The following is a 19332-nucleotide window of genomic DNA, read 5'->3' as shown; positions in this document are numbered from 1 at the left end:
GAGAGGTGCCTGTCTTCAGCTGCCAGGATGGAGGGAGGGAAGGGAAGAAGAAAGACGGAGAACCTGGCAAGTGAGTTATCAGAAGACAACCAGAGCCTGGGACCACAACATAATTTGAATAATGACCAGACAACAAAAGGTAGAAAAAAATGATTGTATTTTTTTGTTTTGTAATTTCAATATGTCAGATTTGAAATTCCTGCCAGAGCTGGTATTAGACAGGGAAGGGAGGGGGGGGGGGCAGAGTACAGAGCCTGGCATGGAGTGAGGGGGGCTAGGAGCAGAGCCTGGTATATATTAGTACAGAATTTGGTTCAGAATGTTTTTTTTCTTGTTTTACTCTCTATGGCTTTGGCGGTATATAAGAAATAAATTATTATTATTATTATTATTTTATATTTTTTTTATTAATTCTTTATTCATTTTCAAAAATACATTAAGTGTTAAATATATTCATTCATATTAACAATAAATACATCACTTACAAACAATCATTGATATATTTCATAAATTCTTATCCCTTCCCCTTTCCCATCCCTCCCTCCCATATATTCCATTATCATATAAAACATATAATAATAATTATTATTAAATCTAGGGTGCGTCTTATGGTCAGGTGCATCTTATGGAGCAAAAAATATAGTAATTTCTACTTGTTCAACTTTGTTGGTAACTGTCTTGTCAGAAAGAGATAAATTGCTAGCTTTAGAGAATTACTTTAAATATAAAAAAATTGTTTCTTGCGGGCAACCAATTCTAATTTTTCCAGATGTAACGAGAACCACTCAGGAATGTAGTTAAGAGTTCTTGGCCCTGAAATCCAGGATTTTGGCTATTGGAGCAACTTTTTTTCTTGTGTTTTCCCTGTAGATGTATTTTACATTATCAGGGTAAACAATTTGTATTTTTTGATCATTCCCATTTGGAGAAATTTCTATTAGAACATGGAAAAAAGGGTAGTAATTAAAACAGAAAATGGATCTCAATATTTATAGTTAGGATGCTAACTGGATTTCCATCCGGAATTATTTACTTTTAGTTTATCCTCGCAAATCTCTCCTTGAAGTGGACTTTAGAATTAGTTTCTTTCTATTTGTAATATTTCTTGTAATATATATTTCTTGATATATATATAATTGAAATTACTAAATAAAAAAATTAAATGCCAAATTTAAAAAAAAAAAGAGTTTACCAACATAGACTAAAATTTTGGAAATGAAAGTTCACTTCGAATAACATGTGGAAGATTGTTCCAAAAGGATGGAGATAAAATGAAAAAAGCAGAATTATGAGTTGATTCATAATGAGCCATTTTTGGTGAAGGAAGTGCCAGTCTCTGAGAGTCAACTGACCGTAATGTAAGTGTTGGAGTATATAGAATGGTTACAGCAGCCAAGTATGATGGAGTTGCATAATGTAGAGCTTTAAAAGTCGAAGACTTTTAAATTTAGATCTATAATGACTTCTCAACATTACAAGGATCATCCTTGCAGAATCAAGATTTGAGCTCTGCCCTTGAGGGGGTTTAGTTAGCTGCTTTAACCAATCAGCCATTCCTCCATTCTGCTGGAAACTAGTATTGGGTATATATCTATGAATGGCAGCTGCTCAGTCCCCACCGAATTTACAGGTACCATGTGTTGCCTTGCCCAGGTACGAGCATGGTTGGATATTTGAGACAGAAGCTGCATGCATCTCTGCTGTGCTGCTAAAGCAGTCCTCATGACCACTGACTTTAAAGATACTTTGGTGGATGACATACTATCCCTTTGGTAAATGAAACATTGCATGGGATTAATAGATACATTTCTTAGTGCAACAGGCAGTATATCATAACTTCCAGACACAGATTTTACCAGGAGGATTTATGCTGTAATCACTGGCAGACAAAAAAAAAAAGAAAAGAAAAAGAAACCCTCTTTAATTCTGTTAACAAAAAAAGGCCTTAGTTAGCCTGTATTAGGTGAGGATCTGCTAGGGAGAATGCATTACTTAAGTTATGTGCATGTTTTTATTTCAAAGAATGCTAAATTAGGGGCCCTTTTTCTAAGATGCAGTAAAATGTGGCTTTAGAATGCTCTTATTGCAAGTCTTTCCCATGTGCTAAAGCCATTTTTTGCTGCAGCAGTATAATGTCCAATTTTCCATTATTTGAATTAATGGCCATGTGCTAATGTTGCCATTAGTGTGCAGCCATTAAAATAATTAGTGCGGGAGCACTTATTGACAGTTATTTTTTAGGTGGCAAGGGCTTACGTGCTAATCTTGTCCTATTTATTTAGTGAAAAACAAAAGGAATGGACCCCAAAATATCCACAAAGAAGAAAATCCAGAGAAAACCAAAAAAACTCTGTGGAGTGACGATGTTCCCAAATGGACTTTATTTGAAAGTATCAAAGTTCCAAAGGTACACTAAAATCATCCACATAAAATAATTCCATCCACATAAAAGTAAATCATCCACATAAGAGCCTTAAAGGACCTAGTCCGCTAGGGATACAGGACCCAACACGGTCCGCGTTTCAACAAAAAGTCTTCTTCAGGGGTCCCTGGGGTTCCTATAAAGGTGTGTACGTGGGAAATAATTGTGTGGTGAACCGGAAGTGATGTAGCTGGGCTAAACGATTACTGCAGAAACGCACATTCTGACCAGGACACGCCCCTTCTCCTGGTCCTTGGCGATCTCTGCTGTTTTGTCGCTGCGGCAGTAATTACGTGGAGGGGCATTTTCAACAGGGTGTCTAAGTCAGAGTTTGGAAGTTCTGAGAAACACATCCAGAAAGTCAGTAGTAAAAATGTCCTTTCTCAAAACAGTCACACGTCTAACTTTAAAAAAAAAGCCCAACAAGAACTATATAGACATTTTAACTCTTAGTACATCAATCTTTTTCTGACATTTCCCAAATATAAAGACGTCCACATGAAAAACCCATAACAGCAAGCTGTTGTGATATGGTACCCAATTGTCCTACCCCGTCAGAACAGCTTTCCATCAACTGAGCTGTTTTGGGGGATTCCTGCTGACTCAGCTAATGGGGATTATCCCTGCCAGGATCAGCTGAACTGTCAGGCAGATTCCTCTCTCCCTCCCTCACAGTCCTCCAGCCCCTTCCACAGAGACCCCCGCACTACACCCCTCCCCTCCAACATCCCCTAACAGTCCCCCAACATCCCCGAACACTCCTAACATCCCCCACCCCCACCCCTGTACTTTTGATACAAAAATGGACAGGAGGGATGCCCTCTCCTTCCTGCCGCTGGTTCCCATCAAATTCTGACATCTCACCCCAAAATGTGGAACCTCCTGAACCCATGGCACCCCACCCCCCAAACATGTGGCACTCTACTATGGCACCCACTAAACCCCTGGCACCCCATCCCAACACCCCTGTGAACTCATGGCACGCCAACCTGACACCTCTGTGTTCATCCCACGTTTTTTTGAATTCCATCATCATTCTCATCTCCACCACCTCCATCAGGAGGACATTCCAGGCATCTACCACCTTCTCTGTGGAAAATAATTTCCTACCATTACTCCTAAGTCTGCCACCCTGCAACCTCAATTCATGCCCTCTAGTTTTACCATTTTACTTTCTCTGGAAAAGATTTGTTTCTATATTAATACTTTTCAAGTATTTAAATGTCTGTATCATATCTCCCCTGTCCTTTCTCTCCTCTCTTCTTGTATGTCTTTTGGTGCAAGCCTCATACCGTTTTTGTCGCTTTTCTCTGAACCGTTTCAATTTTTTTTGTATATTCTTAGCCAGATATGGCCTCCAAAAGTGTACTCCAGATGGGGCCTCACCAATGACCTGTATAGGGACTTCAGCTCCTTTCTTCTGCTGCTTATACCTTTTTTTATACAGCCTACCATCCTTCTGGCTCCAGCCACTGCCTTGTCACACTGTTTCGTTGCCTTCAGATCCTCAGACACTATCACCCCAAGGTCCCTCTCCCCATCCGTGCATATCAGCCTCTCACTTCTCAGGACATACGGTTCCCATGGATTTCTGCTCCTCAAGTGCATCATTCTGCACTTCTTCACAATGAACTTTAGTTGCCAAACATTAGACCATTCTTTTAACTTTTACAGATCCTTTTTCTTGTTTTCCATTCCCTCCGGGATATCCACTCTGTTACAAATCTTGGTATCATCCAGAAAAAGGCAAACCTTACCTTCTAACCCCTCAGCAATTTCACTCACAAATATATTGAACAGAATTGACCGATCCCTGCGGCATTCCACTAATCGCTTTTCCTTCCACTTTTAAAACAAATAAGAGGAAATATATTTTTTTTTCTCCGAATGAACAGTTAAGTTCTGCAACTCTTTGCTTGAGGATGTTGTAACAAAGGTTAAAAAAGGATTAGACAAGATCCTGGATTAAAAGTCCATAGTCTCCTATTGAAACAGACGTGGGGGGAGCCACTTCTTGCCCTGGATCGGTAACATGGAATATTGCTACTCTTTGGGTTTTGGCCAGGTACTAGGGACCATCATGAGGATGGGCTACTGGGCTTGATTGAACCATTGGTCTGACTCAGTAAGGCTATTCTGATGTTCTTATGAAAGTGTTTGCCTTGCGCTGTCATTGTGTTATGCCTATGCAGAAAAAAACAAATTAGTATTTATTTACACAAATTTCAATATAAAGAAAAAGAAAATGCTTGATAGCAAAGCACATTTAGAACATTGAAAACTGGAACAATCATCTAATTGAAATCTGGAACAATCATCCAATTGAAAATCTGGAAAAATCATCCAATTGAAATTAACATAACATAACATAAGAATTGCCATCATTCAATCAGGATGAGAAAAAAATAAAGGAACATTTAGTGCTTAACAGTCCACAAAGTGGAGAGATCCAAGTTCATAGTTAGTACCCTAGAGCAAGAGTAATACTACAAGTAATCATTAACAAAAATATTGGTTTATATGAGAGAAAAAATTAAATCTAATAAAAGCTATCATTTTTCACTAGTTGGTACAGGGAGCCTAATGTTCCTGGCATGTAGGAGTACTTTTAGCTGCTCAGGGTAAATCAAAAGACATATTTATAACAGGAATATGTTCACAGAATAAGGAAATCGAGTATTTTGATCACAAATAATTGCTTTTGAGTAGGTGTGGAAGAAACAGCACTTCAGCATTTGCCACCAAGCCCCAACTTTTGCACTCCGGATCATGGCTGGCATCCAGTGCAAAACACACGATTTTCCACTTTTTTCATTCCATATTTTTCTGACAAAAGAAAACAAAAAAGAAGTGGAAAAGCACTGGGACTAAGGGCTCCTTTTACTAAGCCGCGTTAGGGCTTTAACGTGCGGAATGGCGCGTGTTACATTGCCACCCGCCCTAGACCCTAACGCCAGCATTGAGCTGGCATTAGTTCTAGCCGCATAGCGTGGGTTTAGCACGCTAGAATGCTGCGTGCGCTAAAAAACGCTAATGCAGCTTAGTAAAAGGAGCCCTAAGTGTAAAGCCCTCAATGGAGCCTGTCCCGACTTTGTTGGTTGGGCTGAGAACTTTTCAGCAGACCCTGGCAGCACCAGCACTAGGTAGTACTGAGCAGGGTAAAATGCATGAGTCTCATAGGCTTGTATGTAGAAATCAGTAAAGAAGAGGCTACAGTTTTGGAAATAGCTGAGTACAGTTGCCTGATAAGAAAAAAAAAAAAGGGGTGAAGACAACTGTGTGTTGTGATGCAACAAAGAGCTGAAGAACTCATGTATGAGATTGCTGCAGGTGACAGTCAAGTCTCCCTGGAGCAAGAGACCCTTGTTGCACTGTCCCAGCATCCTAGACAATTCACAGTGCACTGGGATGCATTAGGACGGACCTATGGTGGAGTAAAAATTTGTTTTATCGGTATGGTTTAGGTTGCAAAAGTTTCAACGAAAGGAAGAAAATTAAATGGGTCAAATACCGCTTTGCTTCAAATGCTACATGTAATGTAGGTAAATATAAGTTTTAAGCTTGGCCTTTCCCAACTATTTCATTTATTTATTTATTCAATTTTCTATGCCGTTCTCCCAGGGAAGCTCAGAACGGTTTCCATGAATTTATTCAGGTTCTCATTTTTTTGCAGGTGATCCCTTGGAAGCATTCATTTTAAGGACTTCTCTTTGGGGATTTTCTGTAGATTTAGGAAAGTTGGATTAAAGAAACATCTTGCAAATAAAGCATCTTTGACCATAATATGTAAGTACAAGGGGGTTCGTTTATGAAGTTACTACTTGGCTAACTCCTTTGTAACAATTGACCAGAAGCTAACACAGATTAGCCTGAAATTGGTGAATGCTTGCCTTGCAAGTCGATTCAATATTAGGCATAAGAAATTAAGGGAACATTTTAATGAACGCCGATCTGTAAAACAGGGCAGAGCAAGCAGTGGTTTTGCATAATATTATTTATGAAATGTTTAGCTCTGCCAAAGAACCAGAATTGAGTGCCATTGCAGAACAAAGGCGTCTCCGTGCCCAAAGAGAATTTTACTAAAAAGATTAGAGCAAGTTATCTGCAGCAGGTCCCTTAGGAATAAAATGGGTGCTAATCTTTAGTACAAAAAAAAAAAACACCCCAAACCCCGATTAAGTTATTGACCGTTACTTTTTTTTTTTCCAAACTCTAATGGCCACCTTACAAAACTGACCATATCAAGATGATTATTTTGACCTGTGCGGGGGGGGGGGGGGGGGGTGGGCGGGAATACATTTGCTCATGTCTTTCCTCTTCTGTGATGGAGAACTGATGCTGGCTTTTTTTTTTTTTTTTTGACAGTGTAAGAACCTATTTTATAAAGCTAAACGCAAATGGTCTCCAATAAAGTTTGACCTTAAAATTACATACACTCAGAATTGTGTAATTCAGCCTAGGACCGAGGTCCCAACAGCCGGATCCACCACCCAGTCACTGTGTATGGAATGATATATAAATACTTAATATCATTTGAAGAAAGTTTCAATTGATGAATAAATAAGCATTTGCAAAATATTTTTTTGCAAAAGGGCTTGTGACTTAGCTCGTATAGTCTCACGAGTCCCGACGTGGACCACATTTCGTGGAACTTTTTCAAGGAACCCACGAAGGGAGTTAGAATTGTGACTGACTGTCACACATTAAAGGCGATGCTCTAAAGTGCGCCGTGCCATTCTATCATATCAGCAAACTTCGGCGTGGAGGGTCTCAGAACTGCTTGTTACTTTTCGTCCCCTACTTTTTGACATATTTTATAAAGCACCTGAACCGCTCTGTGCCGCATTCATGTAGCGCCAGATCGTAACTTTTAACGTGCTGCTAAATTATCCTTGCCTGTACAGAACAGGGCAATTTAGCACTAGGGGCGACGTGAATTATGTAGTGCCCAGAACAACACGCATTAGTAAATAATCCCCAGATTGTTAAATCCCATCCCGTGGCACTAGAATTTGCATTAGTGCAAATTCAAGCAGCATCGCGTTTTTAAGTTCACCACGCTGCAGATGTGCGGAGGGGAACTTACATTTTCATACTGGCATATGCCTATTAATGGGTATCATTTTAGAAGTTATGAAGTCAAAGTTAAGAATACAAGAATTTATCAGCTACAGTAAACATACCGTAAAACTTTGTGGAGCATAAATTCAGGCAGCCTATAAGATTAAAGTTGTAGAAATTCCTTCAACATCAGATGTGTGAAATACGTGTGCAAATCCAATCCGTTGTAGTTTAGCAAAACAACAGTCGAGCACGGAGTGGAAATAACTTAATAACATTGTGCGACCTTGATAACAACACCACCACATTTATAAAAGACAACAGGAAAAAAAAAATAAAAAAAACTGCACGAGGAGACTGTAGCAACTGCCAGGCTTATCTGTCTGGCCTTAGCTTGTCAGCAATGTATAAAGTACATTAAGTTACATAAACACAGCATGGAGAAGAATGCCCTGCTGTCCCTTTACTATTAAAGCCACCATGTGGGTGACCTTTCCTGCTTATTCTAAGGGTAAGAAGAGCCCAAATGCCATAGATTCTGTGCAATTAATAAACACTGTCACTGTCAGAAAAACTAAGGGCTTTTTTTTACTAAGGTGCTCTAGCGTTTTTAGCGCACGCAGGATATTACCATGCACTACATGGCTAGAACTAACACCAGCTCAATGCTGGCGTTAGCGTCTAGCGTGCGTGGCATTGTAGCGTGCGCTACTCAGCGTGTTAATGCCCTAGCGCAGCTTAGTAAAAGGAGCCCTACATTGAACAAAAAAAAAAAAAAAAAGAGATACATTTGGTTTCTATAAGCATGAAGAAATAAATAAGGAAAGAACAGAAGTGAATTATTCGCCGGATAAATGGGGAACATCATTTAAAGGGGGGGGGGGTTTCCCCCATCCCCATTTTATTTTTTCAAAGGGGTCGTACGAGGGGCCGCTGAAAAGTTCTCAGCCCAACCGAGAAGAGAATGAAACTTACAAGTTATTCCACCCTTTTCGTTTCACTTCATATCATCGAATCGAAAAGTGTCAAGAAAAGTGTGGAGTAACTTGCAAGTTTCATGGCTCTACGTCATTCTCTTCTCGGTTGGGCTGAGAACTTTTCAGCGGCCCCCTCGTAGGCTATATGTTAAAAGCGGGTAGCACGTTTGTAGGATTGAAAGCACGGGGGCACCTTTTACAAAGGTGTGCTCGCGTTTTTAGCGTGCTTAACACGCGCTAAAATGCCCCGCGCACTCGCCGCTAACGCCTCCCTTTAAGCAGGCGGTAGTTTTTCAGTTAACGCACGCTAATCTTGCGCGCGCACTAAAAACGCTAGCGCACCTTCGCAAAAGGAGCTCATAGTGTCATAATAATAATAATAATTTTTTTTTTTGTATACCGCCATACCCAGGGAGTTCTAGGCGGTTCACAACAAATAGATGAATTACATACAGTGCGATTGAAAAAAGAAGAACATAGCAAGGCAATCGAAAGGTCAAAACTAGTTTACATTGACAATTTAGGTGAGGGAAGGGCTAATACAGAGCACATACAGTATATACTGTAAGAGAATACAATTGGATTTATGAGAAGGGGGAACAAAGCATATTAGATGAGAGGGGGGAGCAACAATCTTGGAAGGGTGGGGAAAAAGTAAAGGAAAAGGTGGGAAGCGTTGAGGAGGGGGAGGGGAGGGTTAAGGATTTGATCTGTTGCAAAGAAGAGTTTTTGATCTGTTTTCTAATGTGGAGAAGGGGAACGTTAAGGCGGAAGTGGGGAGCATTAAGGATTTGGTCCATTGAAAAGTAGAGTTTTGAGCTTTTTTCTAAAGTGGAGGTATGAAGAGGCGTCAAGTATAATTTGGGCGAGCCATGAATTTAGTTTGGCCGCTTGAAAAGAGAAGGTTCGTTCGAGGAATCTTTTAAGATGACACGATTTCAGTGAGGGAAAAGCGAACATAGTTATTCTGCGAGAGCTCTTATTATTATAGTTCAGGTTGAAGTGGGGGTAAAGATAGTCTGGTGACATACCAGATACGGTTTTGTAGCAGATGCAAGAGAACTTACTGCTCTAGAACTCCCTATACTGCTCTTTCCATGCATTGTGGATGTTAGTTTAAGGGAAAAATGGAATTCGGTATATCCCACTGAAAGCTGTAACATTTAAACTGGCTTATCATTTGAAAAAGAATTAGCACCTTATCCAGGGATTTCAAGAGGGAATAAGTGTAAATTTTAATTAATGTAGAATGAAATCCACAATGAAAAAATAACTAGCCGAAAAATAAAATTGCAAATACGTTCACAGAAATTTACGGAGACATATGTACAAAAATAATAGATTTAGCTGCTCATTCGTTTGCATTATACTTAACAAAAATACTGGAATTCGTTCTATTAAATAACTGTTATTTAATGAGCACCTTAAAACCCAGACAAGTACCTTTGAGTGCTTATTTTATTCCACAGCCTTCGATCTCCCTTTCCACCCCTCCCCCCTTCCCCACCACCACCAATCCCCGTCCATATCAGTTTATTAAATACTACAATTTCGGAGGGACAGGAACGAAACGATTCCAGATCTAATGTGTTCCGCGCCACAGCATTCCCTTCCAGCTTCTCTGAGAGAAAAAAAAAAAGAGGGCACAATTCATCACTCGGTTAAATCACATCACAGTTCAATGCGGAAAAAGTGGGAATTAAATTACGGATTCTAGAGGAATTAGTGAGCGGTCTGACAGAAAGGTACTTATTGCCTGTAAAGTCATCTTTTTCCCATGGTGGCCATTGGTAAAAATAAAATGCCATTTTTGTCTTGTTTGTGGTTTGCCTATTAAGTAAACAGACAGCTAATCAGTGCTGACAAAGTTTGGGGATCTGGAGGTAAAATGCAGGTCAGCAGGACTTCAAACAAGACCCCTGCTTCTGCGTGCCTGCATCTCCCTGCTGTAGACCCCCTCCGAGCTACTTCTACCGGTGAAATGGGCTGTGGGAACCTCCCCTTTCCTTCCTTCCCGGAATTTATGTAATTCTAAAAGCATATGTGCATAATAAGATTTTTATATTACACATACATCCCTTATCTATCTATATATCTATCTCTGATATATAAAATAGATAAACTATAGGCTCCTTTTACAAAGGTGCGCTATGGGTTTTACCGCACGCACCGGATTAGCACGAGCCATAACGCGCGCCAGCCAAAAATCTACCGCCCGCTCAAAAGGAGGTGGTAGCGGCTAGCACGCACGGCATTTTAGCGCATGCTATTCTGCGCATTAAGGCCCTAGTGAGCCTTTGTCCAAAAAAAAAAAAAAAATCACGAATTTTCAGTCAACTACAATTAATCTAATTCGTATAGACAACAACTTATATAGATATGCACATTTTAAAACAAGGCACGAATACCTAATAAGATATCTACGAGCCATGTGATATTTTAAGAACACATGCCAAATTGCGCAATAAAAGCTGTAAGAATTCATAGGGCGGACGGAGACAGATCGAGCTAGTTTTCCTGTGACTTATTGACCGCCGTAATGATACCATATGCCTTTTAGCGTTTTTTTAATGTGCTCTCGGCGGTAGATGTCTCTCTAATGCGTTGTAGATTTTTATTGAAGAAAGCCTAGGATGCACAAGTGACATGTGAAGGCCTATTCTCCCCATTTCGCTGTCAAAGTACCATGAAATAAATGATAGTAAATCACTGAAAAGACGTCAAAACCATTCATTTTTGAACAATTGTTTTTCCTCCAAATTGACTTAAAAAAATAAAAACAATGATAAACTGTGCAGAAAAGAATCTTTGATGATTTACGTATAGAATTCAGAGAAAAAATTCTCTGTTTAAACTAAACTAAACCTTAAGTTTGTATACCGCACCATCTCCATAAAGATAGAGCTCGACACGGTTTACAGGTAATTCAATAAATGAGGGAAGGACATAATAAGAAACTAGGGGTTATGAAGAGGATAGCTAGCTTTACATTTTCAATAGATAGCTTTACATTTTGGTGAAAAGCCAGGTTTAGTTTTCACTAAAAGTGAAACAAAGAAACTGCCCTTGATGCATTGTAATCGGTAATGAGAAAAATCAGGAACTGCATTTTTAGCCTGTTTTTATTTTTTCTGTCTCCATTCCTCTTTTGAACAACAAAATAACTCACTGCATTCTATATTCCACTCTGGAATGGAAACAAAACTCAATTTTCCACTCACCTTTGTCTGAAAAAGAGTCCCGGCAAACAATAAATCTACAGTATTTGACACTTGTGATCGGGATTTTTTTTTCCCCCTCCCCCTGTCGGATGGAGTTATTTCTGCTCTTTGCGGGGATGGTGACACAAGCGTAAGCTTCGTCCCAGAAACGCCACACCGAACAGTCTCTTTCCGTACAACCTGGTGATGACAGATGCCCAGCTGATAACCTCTTCAGGGAAGGGGGGAGACCAGGTTATTTTTAAATTCCAGTCATTTTGCTGCTAAGGACCCCGCTATCTGAGCTGGTACTCCAGCGAGATAACCACCCAGCTCGGAGAAGAGACCCCCACTTCAGAGTTTGTGGTCTGTGACTTGACCTGAAACTCCAAGGCAGGGCCCAACTTTCAGGGCTTGTCCTTTCACCCACAAAAGTGGGAAATACTTTTGGTGATTGCTCCTCTGTCACTTTGGACTTTTTCCAAATGACCTGATGCTATCTACTAGGAAGACACATTGGTTACAAACAGATATCGAATCATGCTAATATTCATAGAGTTCATTCAGATTTTTTTGGGTTTTATTCCTTTCGAGAAAGGATCAGTTCTTCAAATAAGGATACCTGCTATTTTAATGTTCAATAATTTTTATTAAGTTTTAAAAATAAATATACATAACAAAAGTTTTACAAAGAATATCATCTCAACTCAGTTAATACATTGTAGATATATAAATTCAAAGAAATCAACAATCAATTATCACCACAATACAAACACCATAAAGTACCTCCGGACACTCCCTCCTCCCTTTCCCCATCCCCCAATATTACTAATAAATAGTGCTTAAATTTTATATTAGTTTTCTTCTTTGATTGCACTTTTCCCTCCCTATTGTTCTTTCCATTCATGGTTCCCCTCTGTACTTTAAAACCCTGAATTGTAGTTCTGATCCCTCTTACCTTGTGTAGTCGTGGGTCTGTAAGTCTATTTGTCTAACCCATTATTTTAAATTGTATGTTTAAATATGTGTTTATACTTTTACCAATTTTGTACCTGGCTTAGTAAAACTAAATAAGCCTTCATCAAACTAAACTAAAACTTGAAACTTCACTTTCTGATTACAAATGTAATGAGTTCACTACAAAACTGCCTGCTCTGACTGATAATTGCTGTATATAAGGATACTTGCTATTTAAAAAAAAAACCTACACCTCCTAGAACATTTTTAGAGACTGTAGAGCGGTGCCTTTTAAACTGAGGATTTCTTTAAATTCTATTTGAACGTCGTGGTCTTGTTTTCTAAATACACACTTGTAGGCACATAGACTTCCAGATCTGAACGTGCATTTTTGCCGATTTACAGCTCAAGCGGAGAGTGGCAGGCAGTGTTTGCCTTTCTAGCGCTCCCGCCCCTCTCCTCCCTCATGTCTTTCCCTCCCTCCCTCCCCCCCCTCTCTGTTTGTTCCCTCCGTGGTATACAAAACCGTTGTGACTGGTAGGACCGGCACCCCTGTTGAGGATCCGTGTTTATTTAGGGCTCAATGAATCCAATCAGGAGCTGCGGTAGGTGCTTGGTTGTTGTTTCCCCCCCCCCCCCCTGCAGGGCTGTATGAGACGCCTCCTACCTTCTCCAAGCACATTACAGCCTTTTTGCCGAGTCCCCTGGGTTCTCTCCTCTCAATCTAAAGCCAGCAGCCATCAAGCAAAAGCCCCAATGGCAAAGCAACAGCAGCGATAGGTTGGATTCCCCCCCCCCCACGTTCTCATGTGTGTGTGTCTCTCTCTCTTTTTCTTTCTTTCTTTGCTTTTTCCTCTCGAAATGGGCGGACAACCGGGGTGGGGGGGGGGGAGTGAAAAAGCAGAGAGGAGCGCAGACTTTGGCTTAGGTCCCGTTTGAAGCGCTTATCTGAGCTAGCCTTATCTAGCAGTCATTTGGGCCAGAGACAGGGAGACGGGGGGAGGGGGGAAGGGGGGTTGCGCGCCTATCTCAAACCCCCCTTGCTGGGTCTGCTACTAATTTTTAATGCAGTTATCTCTTAACAGAGCTGGGCGACACTGATAGGAAAAGGAGGGCACGGCTTTGAGGTTGGTTTTTTCTCTCCCCCCCCCCCTCCCTTGCTGTCAAAAGTTTCTGAGGCAGATTCGCTGCTTTCAGGGATTTGATTTCTGTCTTTGGGGGGGGGGAGTTGTTTTTTTTTAGTTTCCTTACTAGAGTACGACAAACAGAAAATCAAGTGTGAGATCTGATGGTTATTTTTTTAATGGGTCCCCCCCCCGCCCCCACACCCCTTTTTTTCTTCCATTCAGCCCTAATGTATTCCCCCAGCTCTCAGGGCTGATGATGTTGATAGTGGATTGATGCCATTTCCAAGGTGTGTTAGTCAGTGGTTTGGACTTGCAACTGAATGTAAACTCTGGGAGGCCCTCGGTAAATGGTGCAGACTGGCACGGGCTTCCTCCGAAAGGTACACCTTTTTTTTTTTTTTCCTCCTTCCCCCGCTCCCTCCCAGTTGAGATGTGTTAAGTTTTGTGGTGTGTGACTTTCGCATCAACCTTGGGGGGAATGAGCAGGAGAAGGTTTGCGTGGAAACCAGCGCCTACAGGCAATATTGGATTTGTTCCACGGGAGTGTCAAGGTTGGTTTTGCTAATCAAAAACTCAAAGCTTGGTTTTACTAATCGAAAACTCAAAGCTTGGTCTTACTAATCGAAAACTCAAAGTTTGGTTTTACTAATCGAAAACTCACTCCTAAGTGAATTCAGCCATGGGAACGAAAACATTCCATAGCCCGATGAATTCACCCGTTTTCCAAACGTGCAATAAACTTATCGGGAGCACATCAAAATCGAAGTCATGTTAAAAAAAAAAGAAAAAAGAAAGGTTTAAATGTGCTCTGTTGATCTGATTTTGTTTACTGTCTCATAATGTTTAGCATAGATAAGAGAAGGACGAGAGAGAGACCTCCCATTGTTAGGCCGTTGATCCAAAGGCTGTTAATGACCTTTTGCTGTTGTCTCCCTATTGTCCGTTTTAAAATGGGGAGACGTCACTAATTAAAACTCCCTGTCTTTAGATAAGTCTTAATCAAAACGAATCAGAGAGTCTCTTAAAACAGAACATTTGCTAATGTTGTTTTTCTTTCTTTTCCTGGGTGGGGGTGGTGGTGGGGGATGTCTCCATCTAGGACAAAGGCCAGTCTGCTGTCACTTCCCGAGAGCCCTCGACCTGGATGGACCTGAATGAAGCCAGCTGCTTTCTGGTGCAGAGGTTCCCCCCCAGCGGCCCGGGCTCCTTCTCCTTCCCGGCCAAGGACAGCTCCTGTTCCTCCTCTCCCTCCCCCCGGGGCTCTTCCAAGCCTCTTCTGCTTGACGTCGCGGGAAGCCAGCGTCCAGCAGGGGGCAGCACGCCAGCCTCTCACCTCCGCTTTGGCTCTTTCCCCTCGGCAGCCTTGGCCAGCTCGGAAGACGTCCTTCTTTTCGCGGATCTGGACCAGACGGGCAAACTGATCGCGTCCGGCCGAGGCTCCAGGCTGAGCCCCTTCTGCGAGCAGCCCGAGGAAATGTATCCGACCTTGGCGATCTCTGCGAGCCAAGGACCGGCCGCCTATGATGGATCTGCCCCCAGCTTCATGCACTCCGCGGCCACTTCTCCCGTCTACGTGCCTACGACCAGGGTCGGATCGATGCTCTCCAACATCTCTTACCACCCGACCAGCGGCGCTTCTCAGCCCAGTCACCCTGTCTGGTCACAGCCCGTCTCCGAGAGCCATTCTTACGGCAGTAGCAGCCCCCATGCTTCCAGCAGATTTCCCTACTCCCCAAGCCCGCCTATGTCCAATGGGACCTCCAGAGATGGGGGCTACAGCAACAGTCTGAATGTAAACGCGAGAGACCAGTATAACCCTCTGGCTAGGTCTTTCAATGGATCTTACCCTAGCCCGTACACATCATATATGGGACCCCAACTTACGACAGCCTGGGCTCCGGGACCTTTCGAGAACTCCATGCTCCACAGTCTCCAGAGCAGAGCTGCTCCCATACCGGTGCGAGGGCCCAGTGCAGGTAAGACCCAAAACACTGCAACCTGGTCTCTAAAATCAAATCGCAAGAGGATTGCGTTATAATACAGCCTGTATGAAAACATAAAGGGTGGCAGGCTTTGAATGGTGTCTTGAAATCAGCTTAATACTGATAAACCAAATGGAGAGGTTTCATAGGGAGAATGCGTACCCTCAAAGTAGCAGGTAAGAATACCTGTTAGCAAGAGGTTCATGTTGGACTCTACAAACGATTGGCCTAACCATTGTTTAATAAACCTTATACTTCCAAGTAATTGTTCTGCCACGGACACAAACCGATAGGAAACCATAGATTGTGAATAAGGCTTTATTATAAGGGTCTGAAAGGTCGCTAGCGTGCAGGACCCTCATTCTTAAATAACCGATAGACTTCAACAAGACATAAATGGTTCACACTCGTCGTGTTGCCCTACAAATGCCTTCACCTCTCCTTCCCAGGAACTCCGTTCATTGTGCAAGTCTCTCTCATCTGTGCCCTTCTCCTCCACCGCTAACTCCCTATGCCTGAGTCCCTAGTCAAGTCCCATCCCTGGTAGTATTCAAGTCCAGACTACAAGCCCGCTCTTTGAGGTTGCTTTAATCCCATAACTCCCTGCCCTAAAGCACCCACTGTAGCCTCCTTGTGACCCTGGGCAGTTCACTTGACACTGTTGCTCCAGGTACAAAATCAGATAGTGAGGCCGCTAGGGGCAGAGATAGTATTACATGGATGTGCACGGTAATAGCAGTAAGGCTAAGAAATTTAAATTAGGGCAAATACAATGCGTAATTTGAATGTGGGTCTTGATTTCAACTTTCCAGAATGTCAGTCAACTTGAAACTTAATTTGCAGAGATAAAAGTATCAAAAAGTTTCTGCCAGGGAAACAAAATTCAGATAACAAACCGACAGGTACATTTCTAATTATATTTATGCCTGTCAGGCCTACAGGTAGAGTTTAACCAGGAGACACCCCAAACCCCCTCCTTTTCTAGTTTTCCTTGATTATCTCATTTGCCTTCAATTATTATATTTCCATCCCTACATTATTGGTTCTAAGTCATGTCTTTGGTCTATTAATTTTTGTTTCCCTGTACATTGCCATAAACTGTTTTTAGAATTGTGCATCGCCTCGAATCTATGATTAGGCGATCAATCAAATTTTAAAATAAACTTGAAACTTGGTTCACACTTCCACCGGAAACTGAACCCTGGTAAAAAATTTCCCAAAGATAAATTAGAAAGAAAAAGTTGCTTTGGAGGCTTTATTAGGTCAATGGAAAAAAGTTTGAAAACGAAGGCAAACCCTTGGCAAAATGATCTCGAACCTACAGACTCAATCCAGTACAAACTAAAATGTGGCCTACAAGTTATTTGCTAACCTTTATTTTACACGTGGCACGTCGACTGACATGGCAGCCACACGACAGGGTGGTTTGAAAAGTTTAGTAAAAAAGCAAGCTAAGCAAGTTAGTCTCCGTCGAGGGCTATACACTTAATCCAGTTAGCTTCCATTTTGTTTTTATTTTTTATTTGCACTCCCGAGAGAGGTGGTGGAGAGTAAAACTGTGACTGAATTCAAAGAAGCGTGGGATAAACACAGAGGATTTAGAATCAGAAAATAATATTAAATATTGAACTAAGGCCAGTACTGGTCAGACTTGCACGTTCTGTGTCTGTATATGGCCGTTTGGTCGAGGATGGGTTGGGGAGGGCTTCAATGGCTGGGAGAGTATAGATGGGCTGGAGTAAGTCTTATCAGAGATTTCGGCAGTTGGAACCCAAACACAGTACCGGGTAAAGCTTTGGATTCTTGCCCAGAAATAGCTAAGAAGAAAAAAAATTAAAAAATTTAAATTAAATCAGGTTGAGCAGACTGGATGGACCATTCGGGTCTTTATCTGCCGTCATCTACTATGTTACTATGTATGTTATAGGAAAAATAGCTTTTGGAAAAAAAACTCCCCAAAAACCCTTGGAAACTCGCTGGACTAACTGTATAGCCCTCACGGAGACTGTCTTGTTTATATTGCCTTTCCACCAAACTTTTCAAACCATCCTTAATTTAACTGGGGATATTTCAGGTGGTTAAGGATTCCATCTGTCCTTGAAAATCCTAGGTCTTTTAGTGATTGATTTTGCACTTTTCTAACGATTATGGGTGATAAATGCAAAACAAAGGACTCCCCTTCTTTGACAGATTGAAGAAGTTTTCTCCGTATTGTGAGGGCTCGAGCACCTGCTACATCCACAGAGGTAGGGATCGGTGATCCGGGCCCAGCGGTGTCCCTTAATGACAGGCTACAGCTATTTTAAGCCTAACCTTGTTTATGTTGACTAAACAACAGATAGTGAAGGAAGATCTATTATTTAGTGATGGCATAGGTAGAGAAACATAAGGTAAAGTCCAGCATCCGTGACTATTCAGACAGTGATGCGGGATGAAAGGGAAATATTGTTGACTTTAGAATCGGTTCCTGTATTTTAGAAACAGGAAATGTGCCTGAATAATAATTTGTATTTATATAATTCTTTTCATTAGGATATGGCGTCTGCTTGCTTTACTTTTGACGTTCCTTATCTAATCTGAAATTAGCACGCACACAAGAAGTTCTCGAAAAGAGATGGTTTTATTAAAAAAAAACAACAACCCACAAAACTCTACAAAATGAATCAAATTGACTTTTTTTAGTCTGATATAGACGATAGTTCAGGGATAGACATCTTCTAAACAGAAAATAAAGCTACTGTTGCATAGAAACACGCTAGAAACATTCATTTCAGGACCCCCCCCCCCCCAACAAAAACTATTTATTAAAAATACTCTGAGAAAGAGAGGGCGTGAGGGATTGTGGAGAAGCTAAGGCTCGGAGCTTTTTGCCCGGTTTGTCTCAGAGCAAGACCAGGCTGTAGGCAGCGCTGATTCATTTTGATACAACAGTTTAAAATCTAGAGGTTACAACTTGATGTCTGATTTTTTTTTTGTTTTTTTTCCACTCCGGCTTTTTCAGTAGCTTAAGGCAGAGTCGACATTTTTATATCCCCAGGGCAGGGAGAATGGAGAGTGAAGGGACTTGTCCAAAGTCACACAGAGTATCAGTGGTATTTGAACCGTGGTGGCTTCTTTGGTTCCGAACCCCCCTTGCTCTAAGACACATGTCAGAGATTGTGTTGTTAATGATTTGACCAAGATCTTACAGAATTTCATGAGCAATTTGGTTTTAATCTATGTGACTGTCTCCATCAACACTGTTTATTTACCCATGGTTGGAATGCTTTCATTTTAATGGAAATACAAATATCTTACAGTTTTAACTGCCACAGTTTTCATTTGAAAAAGAAAAGCATTAGAAACCAAAATACTTAGTTCTCCTCATCAAAACAAATAGTTTTACATATTTAGGGGAGCATGCAAAATTAGGCTGAGCACATGTCGCCTCAGGTTCCCTTTTACGCAACTCACACACTGAAAGAAAACCTACTGTATGAAAATATCGTTTATCCCCTATTTATTTTAAGGAGTTAACAGTTTGAAAATTCTCATTACAACACGAAATTCCAAACCTTTTACATTATTTTGATTATATAATAGGAAAGGGTGGGAAGGGTGGGAGAT

The 19332-nt window shown here is 41.2% G+C and overlaps 1 protein-coding gene across 4 annotated transcripts in view; it reads left to right on the top strand.

Annotated features, from left to right (window-relative positions):
* Positions 1-6189: 6189 nt before the first annotated feature.
* The window catches only part of GATA6 (GATA binding protein 6), an 80588-nt gene continuing 67445 nt past the window's right edge, over positions 6190-19332 (top strand). Inside the window, exons 1-2 of one of the 4 annotated variants that reach the window (XM_033933902.1) lie at positions 6190-6208; positions 14844-15720. In XM_033933902.1, the coding sequence (XP_033789793.1) occupies positions 14889-15720 (832 nt within the window). In that variant the 5' untranslated portion in view covers positions 6190-6208; positions 14844-14888. Of the gene's footprint in view, positions 6209-13134; positions 13223-13848; positions 14125-14165; positions 14296-14843; positions 15721-19332 lie in introns of those variants that run through there. The other 3 variants (XM_033933904.1, XM_033933900.1, XM_033933901.1) reach the window with 3 other exon arrangements.

Source organism: Geotrypetes seraphini, chromosome 2 (genome assembly GCF_902459505.1).
Source record: "Geotrypetes seraphini chromosome 2, aGeoSer1.1, whole genome shotgun sequence".
In the NCBI taxonomy this organism is placed as follows: domain Eukaryota; kingdom Metazoa; phylum Chordata; class Amphibia; order Gymnophiona; family Dermophiidae; genus Geotrypetes; species Geotrypetes seraphini.
Note: the sequence above shows the minus strand (reverse complement) of the source record. Positions and strands in the feature narration are given on the sequence as shown.